This window comes from Bos indicus x Bos taurus, chromosome 21 (assembly GCF_003369695.1).
Source record: "Bos indicus x Bos taurus breed Angus x Brahman F1 hybrid chromosome 21, Bos_hybrid_MaternalHap_v2.0, whole genome shotgun sequence".
In the NCBI taxonomy this organism is placed as follows: domain Eukaryota; kingdom Metazoa; phylum Chordata; class Mammalia; order Artiodactyla; family Bovidae; genus Bos; species Bos indicus x Bos taurus.
In genome coordinates, this window is record NC_040096.1 from 46,625,836 (window position 1) to 46,646,225 (window position 20,390).

The 20,390-nt window shown below is 54.1% G+C and overlaps 1 protein-coding gene and 1 long non-coding RNA gene across 4 annotated transcripts in view; both read right to left on the reverse strand.

Moving 5' to 3' along the window:
- The window catches only part of LOC113879859, a 46,533-nt gene extending 36,111 nt beyond the window's left edge, over positions 1–10,422 (reverse strand). The window contains exon 1 of one of the 2 annotated variants that reach the window (XR_003507485.1): positions 9,700–10,422. This is a non-coding gene — a long non-coding RNA (uncharacterized LOC113879859). The remainder of the gene's footprint in view (positions 1–9,699) is intronic. The other variant, XR_003507486.1, reaches the window with a different exon arrangement.
- Positions 10,423–12,481: 2,059 nt separating this feature from the next.
- Positions 12,482–19,115, reverse strand: NKX2-1 (NK2 homeobox 1). Of its 2 annotated transcripts, none has more exons than XM_027521701.1 (3): positions 16,997–19,115; positions 15,467–15,852; positions 12,482–14,534 (listed from the first exon to the last, which is right to left on the reverse strand). In XM_027521701.1, exons 1-3 carry the CDS (start codon positions 17,095–17,097, stop codon positions 13,795–13,797), a joined length of 1,227 nt encoding a protein of 408 aa, XP_027377502.1. In that variant the 5' UTR covers positions 17,098–19,115; the 3' UTR covers positions 12,482–13,794. The 2 variants fall into 2 exon arrangements, with proteins under 2 accessions (XP_027377502.1, XP_027377503.1); XM_027521702.1 differs by lacking the exon at positions 16,997–19,115 and adding an exon at positions 16,548–16,907.
- Between the last annotated feature and the right edge of the window lie 1,275 nt (positions 19,116–20,390).

Genomic DNA, 20,390 nt, shown 5'->3' on the forward strand with positions numbered 1-20,390 from the left:
TGTAGGCTGGCTTTCCTTCATTACTGGAATCAAATACAAAGAACATTAAAAAAAAATTTTTTTTTTTTGTCTGCAACAAGTGAAAATGACAGCACTTGCCATTAAAAAGTTTATTGGAAAGTTTCAAAAGTGGTATCTCCCTGCTCCCTTTGCAGATATATGGCATTGAGGTCTAGGTACCAGAAAATTCCTCCTGTTTATATCCTACGTTGGCCGGCTCCAGGGTGCATGAGAAAGGTGAAGCAATTAGGGAACTGAATCAGACTCACTGGGAGCAAATATATGGTCGTGAATCAAAACAAAAATCCCGATAAACCGAAGTCACTGTATATGCCTCCCAGATGAGATAATCTGAGTGACGAAGTCGCAACGGATAAATAAATGCAGGCGGTAAACTCACCACAGATCAAGAACTACTACTAAGGTGACCTGATCTGACAGATAGTAACCGCAGGCGACCCTGGGAACCGCAGCGGGGTGAAATGCCCTGAGAATCGCTGAGATCCTGCCGGCCCGGCAGGGGATGCCTGGAGCCTCGCGTTCTGGACTGAGCCCGCCGGAGAGAGGCTGGAGGCCGCCCGGGGCGCTCCGGGCTTGGACGCTGGCCGGAGCCAGGCAGCGAGGCCCCACGCCGGCCGGGCCGGTACGAGGGCGGAGGAAGCCGGGTCGCGGAAGAGACCACAGTCCCTCTCCCACGTCCAGGCGCTGAGGGGCCCCAGTGGATCCCGGGGGAGAGGAGGTGAAGAAGCCGCTCTGCACCACGCGGCGGTTGCAGTAGCCGCGCCGCCTGGCAGTCGCGCCAGGCGCCTTAGAAGCATCGGCTCCACCTCGGGAAGCCGGACGCCGGACGCCAGACCCGACCCGCGCATGCTGCCCGGAGCTCGCGCGGGGACCAGCAGGCCAACCGGCGCGGGTGGGAAAGCCCCGCGCTCCAGCGGAATGGAAGAGCCCAGTCGGGGACTTGGGGACGCCCCAAGAGTTTGGGCGCCCCTGGAATCAGGGAGTCATCTCCACGCGGTTCTTCCCAGGCGACCTGAATTCAGCCCTGAGAAGATGCTCCGGGCATTAGCATGGCCACAGGGGAAGAAAGAAGAGTTTTTTTACATGGGGGGAGGGGCGGGTGGGAGGACTAGGAGGAAACCTTGCCTAAAAGAAATCTCCCATCACTACCAAAACCGATCCTAAGAAGTCCTGGGGTTCTTCGCCTGGAGATTTCACTTTAAAAGCTGAAGAACAACAACAACAAAAAAATTATTCCACTGCTTTTAATTGAAGTAAACAAAGTGCAACAAATCCTAACTCAAATATGATTGCAGTGAGATTAGGGTCTAATTGCTTAGGGTTCAGGTGGAATCTGCGGGCTAAATCCTACAGGGCCAATCTGAATTTCACAATCATTCTGTCAAAAGGAGAGCGATGAGAGCCCACACGCTTCCTAACAAGTCATTTTTAACAGTTACAAGCTTCGCACAAAGACCACACAGGGCGTCTAAGAGATGCAAATCTAATCCCTGGTCATTCTACAGGCCTTCAACAAAGATGTGCTAAACCCTAATAGAAAAGAAATCAGTTCTCTGTCACCAGCCCCTGGTAAAATCTATTAGAGAATGGACAGAGCCGCATCTACAGCAGTTGCTGCAAAGGTTAAGGACGAGTACAAATAAGAGGGACCCAGTTTTGTTTTCCGTGTGAAATATCGGTAGAAGCTAACCCCAAATGAGTGACGGGATTCGATCCGTGGCTTCGCATTCATTTGAACGCTAGAAGAAAAAATAATAATAAACACATACGCATTAAGACTTTTGAAGACTCCGTTTCTGAATTTTAGGAGATGAAACAAATCCCTGTCCCCACCCAAAGTTGGACGTTTTTGCCTCCGAAATTATCGAAGAATATTAACGGAGGAGAGAGGGAGAGCGCGCAGGTCCAGGAGGGAGGACCTGGGAGTCTGGAGCCGGCTGGCCGGCCTTTGCTCGCATGCGATGCCTCTTCATTCGCAGAAAAAAACCCGACGGCGGAGCCGCAGTGGGGCCGGGGCCCGGGATGCGCCACGCCTCCGGCCGCTGGGGCCGAGTGGTGGCCGCCGATCGCGGGAAGACTGGGCGGCCGCGCTCGGCCTGGGTCCCTCTCCTCTGTCCCTCTCGAGGGCTGGGGGAGGGAAGGGACGGAGGGGCCTGGTGCCTTACAGGCCAGGAAGCATCTTAAATGTGCCCTTCTGCGGTCACCGAACACATGAGGTCCTCACGAACAGTGTCATCATGCTGATGTGTTAAAAGAGTTAATATATTTCAGCTCAAATGTATCACACTGTGCGCGAGACCCTTAAAAAAGGGAGGGCCCCGGGGAATCCAGGGCCCTGGGAGAAGCCCGCAAGCCGGCTGGGCGAGGGGAGGAGGGGATGCCGGGTCGGTCACTGAGGGTTGGGGGGATTCCCTTCTCTTCCCCGCGGGGCAGAGACCCCGGCGACCCGGCCAGCCCTGGCCCCTTCCCGGGCTGCGAGCGGGTAGAGCCTGGGCGCGCCAAGGTAGAGCCTGGGGAGCGCTCTCCTGCACAGAAGTGGTTCTGCCCGCAGCGCGTCCTCCGGAGTCACGGGGAACCGGCCGTCCCCATGCGGATCCGCCTTCCACCAGAGGAAGCGATCCGGAACCCGAAGGCAAGGGTTGCGGGGCGGCCTGGGATCCGAGTCACAGCAGAACCGCCCGGCGGTCCTCCCAGGTGGCTGGGACTCCCTCCGCGTGGCGCATCCTTCGAGGCTGCGCCGAAAGGACAGCGACGAGAGGGGGCGCTATCCAACAGTCAGGGTCGACAAGCATCGACAAGCAATTTTTCGCAAGTCCCTTCTCCACCTGCAGGGAGGAGGGCTGGGGCACTTGTGCGAAGGAAAAGATTTTTGTATGTTTCCACGGAAGTTTCCAGAAGCCACTATTTCCTCACCGGGCGGGTCCGCCCTCTGCCACCACCCTTCCCCGCAACCCCTCCCCCCGCCCCGCATCAGATCTCTCGGAATTTGCTCCTCCCCGGGGTTCACAGCCCGGAGCTGGCCAGGCTGAAGTAGGGAGGCGAACTCCAGTCCCTAGGCCCTCCGTTCCGTAGCCCTTTAATTGGCTCTGGAAGAAAGTCTCCATTCGTAAGGTATGCCTGCAGGGAAGGAAAGGGTTGCTAGATTCACCCCTCAGCTCAAAGACGGAACACCATACACAGACCTGTTCCCTCCTCAGCCCATTCAATGCCTGCCCAGGCTAGGCGTACGTATGCCATAGGTGGGGGCTGTATTCCTTCCTTCCCATCTACTGACATTAATTGAATTTCTAGGCGCTTGCTGCTTCTCTTTGCTTTCCTCATTTTTCTCGCTAGTCCTCTGACCTTGGCGGTTCTCTGGTGTCCTTACCCCACAACTGGCCTCCCATATGGGTCTTGCTGGCTTTCATTCTTTATGACTTAGCGCATCCACTTTATCTGCTTTTCCTTTTAGTACTGACATTAGGAAAATGATACCGGATTGCCTACGAAGTAAAACTTCATCTATGAGGCTGGAATTGGGCAAGTAAGCAAGGAAAATGTAGGCACTGAAATGAAAAAACAGAAAACGAGGAGGATAAGGAAACAAGGGAAAAGTAGATATTGAAGTCACTTTGGGCTATAAATACAAGAATATAATGTTTCCGCAGGTGATCTTTGGGTCCTAAGGAGAGTCTCCCACATCAGCCTTGCGAGTCAGGGACAGAACTTCCTGAGTAGGCAGGCTGAAGTTTCTTCCCCCTGACTAGGATTGCTGCTGAAGATGGGCCAGCAGTTCTAAACATATGCTTGGTCCCCAGGGAGGTCCAGGAGGCTGGGAAGGAATTATCACTCATAGAACAGGGCTCCTAGAAATGGTCTGTAGTCAGCGTATCTCTATGGGGCTGTCTGGTGGCTGAAACTTCTGGCCAGGAGTCTGCTCTGGCTCTCTGATTCTTCGGAGGGCCATTCCTGTGCTTCCCTTCTGACCACCCAGCCAAGGCCCTCAGGTGGATGAGCTACTCCCCTGTGCTGTGCTTAGTCACTCAAGTCATGTCGACTCTTTGTGACCCCATGGACTGTAGCCCGCCAGGCTCCTCTGTCCATGGGGATTCTCCAGGCAAGAATACCGGAGTGGGTTACCATACCCTCCTCCAGGGAGCTATTCCCCTACACCTAGCAGACTGAGTCCTACTAGTCCAGCCCCACCCTCCTCTCCTGTCAGTTGTATGAGTTCCATCCTTCTGGTTTGCAGAATAGGGAGTGTGGAGGCTCCCTGTTGTCGGAGGCCTGTCCTGCCCCCCACCCCTTGGCTCAGGGTGAACCTGTGCCTGAAGACCACTCTTGCTTATCCACAGAATGAGTCCTAGAGAGATGGCGGGGTAGGGAGGAACCTACAGAGTTTACAGCTGGTATGTGTATGTGGGATGTCTTTAGATCTGTGTGGCCCCTATAATTTGACATCTGTTAAAGAGAACATCTCCCCTGGAGGAGGACACGGCAACACACTCCAGTATTCTTGCCTGGAGAACCCCTGTGGACAGAGGAGCCTGGTGGGCTACAGTCCATGGGGTCGCAAAGAATCGGACACGACTGAGCAGCTAAGCACAGCACAGCATAAAGAGAACACCCAGGCTTTTAGGATGAGTTTTGCAGAAAATTGAGCAAGCCAGCAGGAGCTGTACAGAATCTCCACCACACCCCCGCCCCCCCCCCCCGCCCCGCCGGCCACACACACACCTCCTTATATGGGTTCTCCTGAGATTTTCCCAGAGGCGAAAATGCTTTGCAAGGACATCTAAAAACACAAAGCCTGCCTAAGAGGCACTATGTTGAGGAGGTTAATAAATTATCTCCTTGCAACATAAAAATGGAATCGACATTAAACATGCTATTATTAGACCGAGTTTCAGCCTAATAGAAAGTTCGTTAGATGTTGGTATCTGGGCAGAGACGACGGAATCTCTTTTCCTTAGGAACACTCATCAGGGAAAAAGCAGCAGTTCGCTGGTTTTGTTTGATTTCACTTGTTCAGAAAAAGGTTGTACGGTGAGATCGTTTTAAAAATCCCTTCAGGTTAGGGTTTGGATCTTCGTCGTAACCCAGTGAAGCTAATACATTCACTATATAACCTGGGGTCAAAATACACGGAAAATTTCTTCTCAGCCGCACACCAGACTTCTTGGGGAGCTTTCCAGAAGGGGTTGGGGGCCGGGTGGGCAGGCGGCGCTCCGGTCTCCAGCTAGGAACCGGGTGGAGAGTCACACAGGCTTGGGGGTGGGGGCGAGGCTGGGTGGGAGGAGAAATTGGGGCTTTGGGCTGGGCGTTGGGGGTTGGGGAGGCCGCAGTGGGCGGGGTGCTGCTTTGCAACCGGGGTTGGAGGGGAGACCTGGGGGGTGGGGAGAGCTGAGGCCGCCGGCGGAAAGGGGCGGGGGGTGGGGGTGCGGTTTGCGGACTGCTGCTTCAAATGATCCTGGAAACCAAAACTTCATACAACGAGAGACCATAAAACAGCTTGAGATTTTAAGTGCCCACCCTTCTAGCTGAGACCGCTGACAACCAATACGAAACCGCGGGGTCGGGATGGGGGGGCTAGGGTCTCCGGCGGTGAGATTGGGAGGCCGCAGAGCCTGCCCCTGGGTTTTGGTGGCAGCTCACCGCCCCCGCCGCGCTCGGGAAGGACTTCGTGGCTCCAACCCGAGAATCTTAGCCCCCAACAACCTCTTCAGGCAGCCCTTCCTTTAAAAACAAGTTTGAATTTTTCATCAAATCTTTTACCCGTGTACTCTTCACTAAATGATTGTTAACCATCACTTGGGAAAAGCACTAACGTGGTTTTTCTCACCTTTCCTGCCGGCTCCCTGCCCCGCCCCCATCATGGAATCTCGATATTCTAAGCAATTAAGCTATATATTCAACAGGAATATTCGATTAAAATACATTGGGACTAAAGGCTGACGCATAAGGTCTGAGACTAGAAGAAAATATTTAGTGCTTGCCTGCAGATTTTGTCACCCATCATCCGCTCAGAAAGCGCTCTGAATCTTTCAGCGTGTCCGGCTCTTATGATTGCAAATGGCCCTGTTTTCAAATGGAAATAAGACTTGCAAACTGATTATGTGTATTGAATCGGAATCACTCACTAGATCCTCTTGTTTAAAATGTATTGAAAAAAGGATGATGGCTGCAGACCTCTGTAACCGGCTCCCTCTCTTCTCAGGAAGGTCGATCTATTTTGCAACTTTTTGCCGTTTGAGCACGTTTAAGCTGGATAATTATGTTGCCCTTGTGTCACTGGCCCAACTCAAAGACATGGTACACACACTATCTCCTATTCTGCTCCTTAGCCCTGCTTACTAAAAGCATCATCCCCTAAACACCAGATATACCAAGACACACCACACACTCATCCACCCTGCCCCAACACTTCCATCTAAAGACCAGCTCTAAACAGGGCGACTCAGCTGTCACAAACACCAACAGAATCTCACACACTTCCACTGGGCACAGTTGTTCCTCTCCTCTCCCCTTCAGTCTCCTCTCCTTCCTCTCTTGTCTTACCAGTGAACAAAACCACAAACACACAAAGCCCCAGCTTCCACACACACCCAACCAACAGAATCTAAGTACTCAGCCATGCTGAGAATTTTCAACAACTAATTTTAGGTTGGCATGACATTATAGTTGATAGAAAACAGTTCATACAGGAAGGTTAATGTCAACTGTTAGGGATGCATGGTGGTCCTTGTATGGGACCATCGATGTCAATGATTTTCTCTTTACACCCCTTCCCTATCCTGTGCTAGATGATGGCTGCGGGTGCGTTGGCTTTTGTTAAGTATTTGCAAAGGTTCTCTTGTTTGATTTGCAGTCAGATATCAGAGTTTTGCCCACTGTAGTGGGTAAAGCTGTAGTGTATGATACACTACAGCTCTTCCAAAATGTACTACACCCTGGCCTCAGCCTCAATAGTCCTACCAGGGAGCAGTAATCAACATTTCACTGACTATTGCAGCTTGGTGAGTAGTAAGGAACTGGCTACAGTTTCTATTTGCCCTGGTCAGAGGCACAGATGTATGCTCTGTGCACACCTGTGTTGCAAGAGTTACAATTCTTTCTGAAGCACACTCTCATGGGAAGGAAGAAGCCAGTCACTCCCCAGAACCACCCACCCTCCTTTAGACTCCACCCAGAAAACAGTGCCTTGCAGACCTAAAGGCACCAGAGTGCCCCAGAGGGGGAGAGGTTTAACCCTCTAGGCTTCAGCATTCTCTGAAAAAAAAAGTCTGTTTAGAAACCTGGTGCTTTGGGGGTACCTCAGGGAACCCCAACTTGGAAGTTCTCTCTATACACAGCTATAGCCAGATTTGTTAAACCATTGCCTTGGTCTCCTGGGGTAGAGGAATCAACTTACGGGAACTAGCTCTTAGTCCTCTTCACATCATTACTGTAATTCCCAGTTTTACATCTGTGCTCGTGCACACACACCTAGCCTTGTGTGTGCCCAGATCAGGTAAATCGGTAGCACACAGACCAAATAAACTCGTTTTCCTAGAGCTTTGGACACCTTCACACAACAACACTGGTGCTAGGTAAAGTGGAGGCTGAGCCGTTCTGGGTGACTCTTCCACAGAATGGCTCCAGGATGTAGCAGCCAGAAAAGGGTATCCAAGGACACTTCTCAGGTCCTGACATCTTTCGTAGAAATGACATCATCAGCAATCACCCTAAACCCTAGAAATGTAAAGTTTAACACTTCACCGAGAGCCAGGTGTTACTGACAATTCCATGTAGCAATCAAAGACTGGACTACCAGAAATGTTCAAGATGTACAAAACGGGGGACAGGAGGAGGGAAAGTTTGTCTTTCTGTTGTCAGACTCAGACCTGCCCTCTCATTTCCAGTGCTCTGTGAAGGCCAGAAGAGGGGGATCTGCTAGAGGCAGCAAACTAGGGGCAGCAACGTTTCCATCTGTTTTTGTTAGCTAGCAACGGTGTTCATACTAACGATTTCTACTATGGATAATGTCGGTGAAGCACATGACAACAATTTTTGTTGTAGATTGCTTCAAGAAGTTTCATCTACAGCTGTGTGTCTCAGGCAACAAGTTCATTTTCTTTAAGGACAAATTTTAATATTTTCCCCCAAAATAATTAGTTCTGTGACAAGAAAATAAATTAATATTCCAATTTAAAGTGGGGAAAAAACTAACAAGGGTTTTTGTTTACTTGATTTTCTTAAGGAAAACTCAGTTTCATGTGACCTCTTCCTTGAGATAGTAAACACATTCAACTTTCTTACATCTAATGGGTTCTATAAGATCTCCTACTAAGAAAATCCTATGCTAATTTTTTCTTTTTGAAGATCCTATAAAATAGATATATAAGATACATACACATGTACATATGTATCTATAATACATACATAGGTGTCTTCTTTTTTCAGACAGGTTGTCTTATGCAGCCTACGTACAAATGGACAGTCAGATGTAAATATTGTATTGGATAAAAGAACTCTCTTCAACAAAGTCTATTACTGCCTGTGACTTTTTTTAATGTTAGTTTCCATTTCAAGTAGAAATGTCCCTGCAAATAACTAAAAGAGAAATAAAACAAGAAAGTCCATTTAAATCTCACCCTTTCCAAAACTTTGTTACAACTCAACTAATAACAAAGATGATACACGTTTAGGAAGCAGAGACCTAATGGCAAACATTATCAAATGAGAAACCTGGGGCTGTGTCTAGATGCCCTCCAAGTAGGGCATTAGGTCACTGTCAGAAAGAAATGCATCCAGCCACTCCAACTGTGGCTTCAGAGGAGGCAGAAGCTGTGCGGTCAAGTTGCTGAGTCTGGCTCCTCCTCTGTTTCTTTGAGAATCATCGAGGAAAGTTCAGAAACACAACTACTTGGAGGAGAGATGACATTCAGACCCTGGTCCTCCCCTTCAGTAAACACATTCTGTCCTCTCCTCCCATCCACACCCGGTTCCTTCGGCAACTTGGACGGACAGGCTTGCCACAGAGGGTGATTGGTGAATAGGACATTTTCCTGAAGCTACCTGCCAAAGAGACACCCACCAGAAAACTTTCCGTGCTCCAAGTTGAGGCGGAAGCCCCAAACTGAGGCCCACAGAGGGTGGCCTGAAGTCACAAGAATACATTTGCACAACCACAGGCACATCAGTCAGAAGGCAGGGAGGCCCAGAGGGAGGTGGTATCCAGTATTTTCTAACAGGGAACTGCTCAAGGAACACGTTCAGTCTCATCCCTCCCAATACTCGAGGCTGTCGCTTTCCATCCATTCTGAAAGACAGCAGCATTTGAAACAAACCAGCTGGCAAACCATGCCCAAGAGCCACATCATCTCAGATTCACATTTCTCAACAGGCTTTCTAGTTCTCAGCAAATAATATCCTCTATCACTTGGCTCGCCCTGCCACCCCCCAACACACACACCAATCATTGGGGGGAGGGGAGAGCGATGTCTAGAGAGACTGGTGGCATCAGATCAGAATTCAAGGCAGCTTCTCACAACTCTCTTGTTTATAGAAAATGAATGTCTGCCTGGCTTGCTTTTAGTTCAGGAAAGGGGTCAGTCTTTATCAGCATGGTTCACACAGATCCTGGATTCTCCCCCGCTCCTTATCTTAAATTGACCCGCTTTTAAGATACAGCCATAATAGAGAAAGCATTGACCTTACCTGGTCCCTAATGAGTTGGAAGTCAGAAAACCCCGCTCTCCTTTCCTCTTAGCTCGGGTCGCCTCAGAAGAGACTCGGCGCTACCTTTTGTGCACTCGCGACTGGAGAAGGCCCCTCATCCGCGCCCAGACGCCCGCAAGCGCGCTCTGAGAGTGTGCGGCCTCTAACGTCTGAGACTTCTTCCCTGGCGTCTCAAAATCGGACACCTCAGTGCCAGCCCTAGGCCTGTCCCCGGCCCGGGAGGATTTCAAATCCCTTGGAAGGCCAAGCCCTTAAGCAGTGGGAAGAGCTGCCTCTGGCAAGGCCTTTGGAACTGGAGCGCGCGGGGCCTCCCCCGCCTCCAGGAGTTAGGGAGCGTTTCTCGCGGAGTCGGCTCCGGCCTGGCTCTGATTTCACTCCTGGGCCCTCGAGTTACTTCCCACCGAGCCGGCCCCGGTCCCAGAGCCTGTGTCCGGTCTGCTGACGCATTCCCTGCCCCCTCCCGCCTTCTGGGCCTGGAGGACTCCAGCTGTACCCGCTTGTGTCCCTGTTGGGGGGTGGCGGCAGGCTGTGCTCCCCCCTTCTTTCCTGTTCAGAGCATCTCTGTCCCAGTCTTCACGCCGCCCCTAAGCCCGGCCAGGCCAGCTGAGAGGGTTGCTTTCCTGCCTCTCCGACCCACAACTCCGGGCTCCCAGGCTGGGGCGGGGGTGGGGCAGTCGCTTTGGGATGCTAAACATCAAACAAGCCAAGCCTGGGGTTTCAGGCCCTGAAGCCTCTAGAGCAGCTCTCCAAGACTCTCGAGAAAGTCCTCGTGTTTACATGGCGGGGTTGGGGGTGGGGAACAGGAGGAAGGGGGTTGTGGGATGCCGTCTGCAAAATCTCCCCCATTTCCCGCAGCAGCAGTCGGGACCTCGGGATGGATGGGGTGCTTAGCTGGCGGCGCTCAGCTTCTCCCGGATCTGGGGGCAAACTGTGCGGCCCCCACGCGTGGGGAAGTTTCCCCATTAGGGACAGCCTCAGAAAGCTGAGTTCTTCTTAGCGGAGACCAGAAGCTCCCGGGGCCAGAGATGCTGGAGACTTAGGGGAGGTCCATGACTGAAGAGGACAAAAGATCGCAGAGGCTGACAGGGTGTGAGGATAAAGTGTATCTCCAGTATTTGGTGTTTTACTGCACCCAGCGCTCACCCCTTTCCCTATCGAGACGCTTCAGATTGCCTTCCAAGGCCGCTTCCTGCAGCTACAGCAGTCTCGCGGCCAGGAACGGAGTGAGTGGACCCCGCGTGACCGACAGAGAGAAGCGGCCAGGGCCCTGTTCGTCTCGGTCCCGTCTGCAGACACGGCTCCGTTCCCCTTTTTCCCGGGACAAGTAAACAGACTTCCAAATTAAGTCAGCTCTAGACGGCGGGGGGCGGGGAGGGAAAAGAACATATTTGGTAGTAACTCCATCCAGGGCAAGGGTGATCAAACTGAGGGTGGCATAGCTCACTAGAATTGTGACTCTCAGTGGCCTGCTCAGCAGCGAGTAGGGTGGGGTGGGGCAGCCCCCCTTGGCCGCGCCCCTTCCACGCTAGTGTACTGGGTGTGGGGCCAAGTCGCGCGTTAGCTCCCACCCCACAGAATTCAGACCTTAGCTGTAACATCTCCCCTGCCCGGCTGGGCCTGAGCCAAGTGATTTAACCACCTTCACAAACTGCCCCGGGGGGCCACTGCTGCCCATTCCAACACAAGTGTTCAGCCTTTCCAAATTTTCCTTTGTTTTCCAAAATGTGAGGCCTGCTGAGGATTCTCCCAACCAGCACACCCTCTAGATCCAACCAGTCACCCTCTTGAAATCTCTGAGTCTCTTCTAGATACTGAAAACAGTATCTCAGCAGCCAGACACGAGACAGGAAGCCGGCCTCGTCCACAGTTAGGGCACCATGGGAAAAAAAGTCCCCAGAAAGTCAACAGAGGGGACTGCTGGTGCCTGCAAGCACCTATATCCACCCCCACCCCCCACCCCCATTTTCCTTACAAGTTCCTGGGGCTTGAGGGTGGCGATCCAGGAAGACAGAGATGAAGTCAGAATGAGCTGAAAAGAGGAGAAGAAAAGGTAGAGGCAGGCAGGCGAGACAGGAAAAACAAAGTTGAAATTCTAGGTGATAAATGAGTACATGCCAAATACGAATCAATCCCCCTGACTCAAACACTTTCAGGCCTAGAGAAAAGTGCTGGGAGGGGCCCTGTCCACAGTGCACTCGGCCACTTTTCCTGTAGGTTCATCAGAGATGACACAGAAGGAGCAACAGATTACCTAGGGACTATGACTTCTGTCTGCACCTCTCTTTCTTCCTCCCCTCCCCAGAGCAACTAAGAGTTCCCCAACAACTATATCAGGGTACCAAAGAGACTGAGAAATTAGGGGTAGGAAGAGAGGTCAAAGATTTTTTTTTTCTCCCAGGGGTGGATGTTGAGGCGGGATGCGATGGGGGAGAGGTGGAGAGTTGGGGACAGGAGAAAGATTCCTTACTACAAAGATTTAGGAAGCCAGGAGCCCAGAGATGAAAATCTTGGAACAAAGAGCAGAAAGCCCTGCCAGGGGTGTTCCCAAGGCCAGCAGCCCAGTAAGACACTTCCCGGGCCCAGGAAGCCATGGGAAACGGCTGCGCAGCCTGTGCGGGGGAATAACCGCTTCAGAGCAGAGATGAAACCCACGACTTCCCCACTTTCTCAAAAACAGTCTCCCACTACATCCTAGTCCCAAGGAGGCTCTGCCAAGGATTAGAAATAAAGAATTAATGTTGAAATCTACAGGGACGATCCATCTATAAAAATAATTGTTTATTCAGGGTTCTTTAAAAATGGAATGTCCAAGGCCGACTGTTTTAAAACGTTGGCTCAGCTGTATAAGACAACAGTAGATACTTCTGCGGTTTTAAGACACAGAAGTCTGGCTTTGAAAACTAGTCCTTTGGTGTCTTTCTTTCTTTTTCCTCCTGTTAGAAGTAGTTTAGCTTTTCTACTCTCTATTGCTGAGTCCCAAGACTGCTCAAGGTTTGGTTCTACTTAATTCAGAAGCAGAACAAAACGCTCTCTTCCCGTGGGGCAAAGACTCTGGTCTCAGCCTCCTTCGCTGGTTCAGGATCCTTTGAGCCCCGACACAATTCGAATCCTGTCAGGCCAATGCTGAGCCACTCCCCTACCACCAAAAAATGCCATTTAAAGCCAAATTAAAACCAAACAAAAGATGGGGTTTTTAATCAGAAAAAGAATCCTTTTAATTTGTATAATTTATTAGAAGCCTCTCAGGAACTATATTTAAGCCAGATATCTACATAAGTTACAACAGAAAAAGACTGACGCTGCAAATACCAAACTGCCAAATAATATACACAGATTTGTCTTGGCCCATAAAAAATATGATGGGCTGGGGACCGGGACGGGGACTGGTTTTTTTTTGTTTTTGCTTTTTACAACAAAATGTACAGATTACTAAAAACTAAGTGTTTAGTCCAACTTTTGACAGCGTTTTACAACTACAAGTTCACATCAAACATAAAACGATTTTAACCAGGGCCGGTCTCAGCTGAGCCTGGGTGGCCAGGGGGGCAAGAGGGGGCATTTCCTTTGTGTCAGTGGCAAGCGGGTTCTGTCTTTTCCTTTCCCCAGCCCCCCTGTCGCCCCTTCAAAGAAATCCCGGTATTTACAAGCGAGTCCACTTTGCTGGCACGGTGTACCCAGAGTGAAGATTTCGATCTGAAGCGTCCAGAGCCATGTCAGCGTAGAGCCCTCTCCGCCCGAGCGTGGGAAACCCATTTGAATCACCCCCAAAGACACCCCCAAAGCGGTTCTTGTTATGTCCTTCTCTGTTTAAAGACTCCTAAGAAGAACTGGATTCGCTTGGTTGTTTTATTTTCTTAAAAAAAAAAAAAAAATCCTGCACATTTTAGAAAAAAAAAGGAAAAGAAAGACGTCCAGCAGTTTGGTCTTTGTGTTTTTTTTCCCCTTGGTCTCAACGGGACAGGTTCTTAAGAAAAGTCGAAGCGCAGGGTGTAGCGGGTGGTTGGTGGTGTGTGACCGGGCAGGAGTGGGAAGCGATGAGGCAGAGCGCTGGGCTAGGCCCGGCCCGGCGTCCTCTCACCAGGTCCGACCGTATAGCAAGGTGGAGCAGGACATGGTGCCGTAGTCCGAGCCCGAGGAGTTCAGGTGGGGCAGGCTGGAGACCTGGCCCTGCAGCGCCGCGGGGCTGGCGGCGTGGTGCGCCAGGTCCGGAGACTGGCCCGCGCTGCCCGGCTGGTGGCCCGGGTGGGCACCCAGGCCGGGGCCACCGCTGCCCACTGAAATAGCTGCCGCGGCCGCTTGAGCGGCCTGCGCCTGCTGCTGCGCCTGCTGCTGCGCGTGGCCTTGCAGGCTGGCGGCGCCCGGCGCGGGGGCGCCCGCCTGGCAAGGTTTGCCGTCTTTCACCAGGACCGGCACGGCCACGCGGCGCGGGGACTGCTGCTGCGCTTGCTGCTGCTGCTGCTGGCACCCTGCGCCCCCGCCGCCGCCGCCGCTGTCCTGCTGCAGTTGCTGCTGTGCCGCCTTGTCCTTGGCTTGGCGCTTCATCTTGTAGCGGTGGTTCTGGAACCAGATCTTGACCTGCGTGGGTGTCAGGTGGATCATGCTGGCCAGGTGCTCGCGCTCCGGCGCGGACAGGTACTTCTGTTGCTTGAAGCGTCGCTCCAGCTCATACACCTGCGCCTGGGAGAAGAGCACCCGGCGCTTCCGGCGCGGTGCGCTTGGCAGCGGGGCCATATTCTTGCTCACGTCCCCCAGAGAGCCCAGGCCGCCCATGCCGCTCATGTTCATGCCGCTCGCCGGGCCCATGAAGCGGGAGACTGTAAGCGACAAACGCACAGCGTCGGCAGGGGCCGGGCCGGGCCAGACCACCTCTGCCGCCAGCGCCCTTGGGCCAGCCCGGCCCGCCCCGACGGCGCCCTTCTCACCTCGGTCGTCTCCACCCTGAGAGGCCCAGCCGCGGCGATCGCCGGCGCCTGCCTCGAGGCCGCGCCGTCCAGGGGGGTTACTGAGAGCTCCCCGCCTCAACCCCGGCTACCTCCCTCAGTCTCAGTGATTTACCCATAAAAGCAGAGTGGATAAAGCCTTCCCCGTTCCTTTCCTGCCCATCCCTCCGGATTCGTGGGGTTAGCCGGCAGCAAATTGGGCTCAGATCAGGAGCCGGGGTCTAACGGTAGACACCCAGCTTTGGGAGCTTGGGAGAGGGAGGTGTTCACTTTCGAAAGCTTGAGACCCCAGACTCATTGTGCCTTGGCCGCTGTCTCCTGTCAGCCCGGTGAGGGCACTGGCTCGGCCCATTTAGAAACCCGTCTGGAGCCGCGCGCCCTCCCACCTGCCTAGCCTGGAGAGTGGACCAGGCCCGGGGCCTGAGCTCGTCCCAGCAGGGCACCCTCCCTCCCGGCCAGGCCGCGCCCTTCCGAGTTCTGCTCATCCCGGTTCTCTTAGCTGGGGGGGACGCCTGCCTCCGCGCTCTCCCGCGCCGGACCAGAGCGGACAATTGGCCGCATCTGGCAAACGCCAAATACCAGCTCCTGCCCTCAGGACTCCAGGGCTACCGAGTCCCTCTTCTTGGACCCCTCAGCTCAACCAGGGCAGACTCCCCAGCTCCTACACCCGACTCCCTGGCGCCACTGCCCGGCCGCCCACCCCTGATGCCCAGCGCGCAGCCGGCAGGCGCCGCGCCTTCCCGGCGGGTCTTCCCCGCGCCTCCTGCGCTCAACCCGCGGCCCCGCGGTGGGGCGGCCTCACTTACTGGCGGGGAAGCGCGGGTCTGGGTTGGCGCCGTACCATCCGGGGCCCGAGGCGCTGTTCCGCATGGTGTCCTGGTACGGCGGCAGCTCGCTCATGTTGCCCAGGTTGCCGTTGCAGTAGCCCCCCACGGCGGAGTGCGAGAGCTGGGGCACCGCCGCCGCCGTCATGTGGTAGGCGGCGGTGACTGCGCCGTGGTGCCCCACGGCGTGCTGCTGCATGGCCGCGGCCGGCGGTGCCGTCTGGCCCTGCCTGTAAGCCGCCAGCGGAGCCCCGAGGCCGCCGCCCTCCATGCCCACTTTCTTGTAGCTTTCCTCCAGGGGACTCAAGATGTCAGACACTGAGAACGGAGTCGTGTGCTTTGGACTCATCGACATGATTCGGCGGCGGCTGGAGGAGGAAGGAAGAGGAGGAAAAAAAAGGGAGAGGGGGAAGGCGAAGCCTCGCTGCTTTTTTTTTTTTTTTTCTCCCTTTGCCAAATATTCTGGTGTTACCTTAACGCCGATCTTGTTGGATGTACACGTAACCGAGTGGACCGAGTCCGCCTTAATTGGCTTGAGTGGAGGCTCGGGGGCTGCCTCGCGTTTGTTTTAGCCCGGCGCCAGGTTTTAGGCAGCCACCAGAGGCGGGGCGTAAGCGCTAAAGCAACAAGACAATAGAAGCCTACATCTTGCCCGAGATAATTAGCTTACATGCTGATGACAAGGTAAACACCTTTAAGTTTCACTTGTTAGGATTTTTAGGTCTCAAAGAGGGAGAGAGAGACAGAGAGAGAGAGAGAGGCAGAGACGCGACCCAAAGCATTTCTCCCCCGGACCCCCTACCCTCATTTTTGTGGGGTACGCTGGCGCGCGGGAGGGGGGGGGTGCGGAGGGGGGGAGGAAAAGGAGGAGGGAACCGAGAGAGGGGAGGGCAAGAGGTGGGATGGGGAGTAGCCGAGGAGGAGGAGGGCTGCTGGGGAGGAAGGAAGGTGAATGCTGCTTTGCAACCAACTTGCGGAGTTACAAAGTGAACCACTTTCCCATTCGGTCGGGGCTCCCGGGGCGGGGACAGGGAGTGGGCCGAGGACGGGGTAGGGGTTTCACCTGAGCCTGCCGGGGCCGCTCCTCCCTCCCGCCGCGGCCTCCCAGCCCCGCGCCTTCCCACTGCCTCCGGACCACATCTGGCTTCGCGGCGCCGAGCCCCAGTCGCCGCCAAAGGAGCTCGGGAGTCAGGGGCCGCACCCCGGGGCCGCACTGTTGGTCTGCTTGTCTGTCAGTCTGTCTGCCTCTTCTGCCGCCGTCAGAAGGACACCTCTGCTCCCCGCCCCCTTTCCCCACTACCCGAGAGAGAATCCCAGCGGGTGGAGGGGGCGCTGAGCAAGGGGGGATCGGCTGCCGGCGACAGGCTGTCCCAGATCCCCGCGCCACCCCCTTCCCCCCAGTTCAGGGTCTTCTCAGAGGCCCAGGGCCTTCGGCCTCATGCCCACCCCGCCCCCCAACCCCCACACGGCTATGCTTCCCCACCCCCACCCCCAGCTAAGGCAAGGACCCACCACTGGCCGCCCGAGCTGAGAACCTGCGGGAATTCATGCGAAGGGACATCGCTGAAGTTGCTCCACCTCGAACAAACCTGGTGTCCCCGACCCTCGCCCATCGTCCAGACACGGGGAGGTCTGGGACGGGAGGTGACTTTCCGAGGACATCACAGCCCAGCACCCCAGCCCGGGGTCACACTGTTTTTCCCACTCAGTGCTTCAGGGAGGCCTCGGGCAGGGAGCGGCGTGAGAACCGGCTCGCCTGTTGCCGGGTGGGACTGAGCCTGAACCCCGGCTGGACTAGCCGGCCGGGAGGGGGCGAATCCCCCGGCGTGAGCAGCCCCGCTGGCGGGAGGCTGGGCTGAGGCTTGCCTCCACCCGGAGCTCAGCCATGCAAAAGTGCACTTGCTTCCCGGGAATAACCAAATATCTTTGTTTAAAGTGGCGGCGTAAATGGCCAGTCGCTTTGTGGCCACGCTGGATATTAGTAGATGAGGATCATTCTGTTTCAATTGGCGCCTCTCAGCCGGCTAGCAAGAAACTGCTTAGGAGGAAGTGGGTTTCCTGTCTGCGCGTTCCCAGGCTTCAAGTGTGAGCCCCGCGCCTTGAGGGTCCTTGGGCGCCTGGAGAGGAGGAGCTGTAGGCTGCGCTTTCCGAGCGGACGGGCGGCCGGAGGCATCCGCCGCGCGGCTCCGGCCAGGCCCCGGCCTCCAGCAGAGTGGACCACGGAGCCGAGCCCTCCGCCGTGCAGATCCTTAGACCCGCTCCGACTTTTCCTCTTGGATTTTAAACGTTTTGTTTTTATTCTGTTTTCTTTTCTCTTTGGCTGTTTCAGCCTCCTTCTCCGCGCTAGGGGTTGGGAGGGCGGAGCGCTCCCCGGTCGGGCAGGGGCAGCCAAGACACCGCGGGGGCCGGTTAAGGAGGCTTCTCGATTTGGGTTTTTGTTTTCATATTTTCTTTTCCTTCCTTGTAGAGTAGCTCCTGATGATGAAAAAGCGCCTTTGAATGATTTAATTCAGCAGGTTAGATGCCTTTTCCATTAATAGCAATTGTACTAAGGAAACTTGTTTATTGGCTTTTTATTTCAAGATTTCAATCCTCCCCTTTAGAACTGCACTCCCTCAATACAAAGCCAACTTACATGCTAACATTCAGTTTCCTCGCCACCTTATTCATTAAGAGGGGAGAGAAAGCTCAGGGCACCCCCTCTCCTGCCTACCACACAGGGCCATGTTTCCCAGCCCCCTTGGCCGCTTTGGGGCAGGCAAGCAGGAGATTGAGGGTCGAGACAGCACTCTTCAGTTATGCTTCGAAAGACGGGTGCCAGATCGGCTCATTGCCCTTCCCACCAGGAGACTTCTCAGGGGGGCGCTCTCAAGAAGGACTCAGACTCCCATCGAGGACACCTTGGTCAAAGTGATGCCTAAGTCCAGGGAGCAAGGAGGGAAGAGGATGACGCTGGGTCCAAGTGAAAGGACAGAAGACAACACTGTAGACAGCAGACAAAACTGAATATAGGTCTTGTATGCAGGCCAGCCCCCAGCCCTGGGCCTGCGCCTCAACTAGGGTCTTCATGCCAAGGTGGGAAGGGCTTCTGAGTCTCGAGTCTTCTCTCCTCCCTCTCCACTGTTTTATATTATTACTAAATGTAAGAAACACTAGGTGTACACGTTGTAGTCTCTCCTGTTTCAATGCCATTTAGAAATGGAGGTCATTCTTCACCAGGTTTTTTTTAAAGATCCAAGTAAGACAGGGCACATGAAAGTACTAGCTGGGTGAATCTTCCGCAGTCCTTGAGCCATGCCTCCTCGGCCTTCGTCCCCTCGCAGCTTTCAGCTCCGAAGCAGGCACGTGGCTGACAGCTCCCCGCCCCCACCCCAAGCTTACCGTAGGGAAAGGACTCGGATCCACTTAGGTAGCTGGCTAGCGTTGGGTTTGGGCACAGAGCGGAAGCGGGAGCTCGAGGGAGGGAGTGGAGGGTAAGGGTCCCTGTTCCCCGCCCCCTCTCTGCCGCAGCCGAGATTGTGCTGCTGCGGGCTGGCACCAGTTCTTGTCTCGACTTGGCCTGGGCCATCGCAGCATCTTGAGGAACCTGCTTCTTCTGCCCCTACACACAGACACACACATACACACACACACACACACACACACACACACACCCCTACACACACACACACACACACACACACACACACACACACACCCCTACCTCCGCACCTTTCCCCAGAGGCGCTTCGCTGCCAAGAATAAGCCGTCTTGTGGGGAAAAGGCGGATATCCTTATCTCCGGGCTGGTCCAAGTGAAAGCCTTGAGAGTCCCTCACCTGGCCCCAGTGCCTCTTTCTGACCAGAGGGTTCTCTTTTAGTCGGCCTCCCCACTCCCCCGACTTATCTTAAACAGGGCGGATCGCAGTTACGCCAGCAGTTTCTTTAGGGGATATTTGGGAACCCGAGTTCACCATGTAGGGCCCGCTCATCTTCCCTTATCTTTCAGCCAAGGTGGGGCGGTGGGGCAGGCTTAGAGCAAGCGGATCTCAGGCCTTTCTCAAGGAGTTTTCCCTGGGGCGGCCGCCGGTATCCGCCTCAATCTCCACCACGTTCTGCTTTGCTGCCTGCGGCTCAGACCGGTATCTAGGAGCCCTGGGGGTGCAGGCCCAGGCCGGGCCGGGGACTCGCGAAATTGCCATCGGTCTTTGCTCACCAGCCGCCTGGCCGAAGAGAAACGCCCTTCTTTCACTCTTGCACCACTTCTTTGAGAACTTAGGACAGAGGGCTCATACAGAAGGCTAACACCGGCTCTATAGCTCTCACCAGGTTGGGGGTGATGAAATAGGAAAGCCTATCTTCTCCCCTCCCCCAGTTTTCTAATTCCCTTCATGGTCCTTCCGGCTTCCCTAGGGCAGGGAGAGACCCTCTTTCCTGGTCGGGCTTATTCCGGATTATTTTGCCCCGAGTTACTGCAATTTGTGATTCATTCAACAAATAAATTTATTGAGTGTGGGCTCTGTCCCAGATTCCCTGCTACGTTGGAAAATTCAGCCTTAAATCAGCTAGATGCGGTTCCTACCTACAAGAGTTTACAAATTAACAAATCCCTCAAATAATATGTAGTTACTTTGTGACAAATGTTACTTCCGGCTTCCACCGAGATAAGGTTGTAAGGAAGGTTTATGTGCGTGTGTCTGCACCATTTCTCGATCTTGAAGCGCTCAGGGGCGTGGGCAAAGCTCTGGAATATAAACTCAGAAGTCCTGGTTCTAGCCCGTTTTGCCACTTTTCAGCCATGTGGTATGGCTCTTGTGGACGTCTGGAGCCTTTACCCTCAGGGCCAAAATAAGCTAGGGTGTTGTTTTCAGCTCCCCCCCCCCCCCACCAAGGGCAAGTCCTTGCTTTGTTTATCCTCCAGTCGTTCA

Coding starts and splice junctions, on each gene's coding strand:
- NKX2-1 (XM_027521701.1), bottom strand. CDS start 17,097: ATGGGCGAGGGTCGGGGACACCAGGTTTGTTCGAGGTGGAGCAACTTC. Junction 15,853..16,996: donor CTCAGCTCGGGCGGCCAGTG/GTGGGTCCTTGC, acceptor TTCCTCCTCCAG/CCGCCGCCGAATCATGTCGA. Junction 14,535..15,466: donor AGACCCGCGCTTCCCCGCCA/GTAAGTGAGGCC, acceptor TGTCGCTTACAG/TCTCCCGCTTCATGGGCCCG.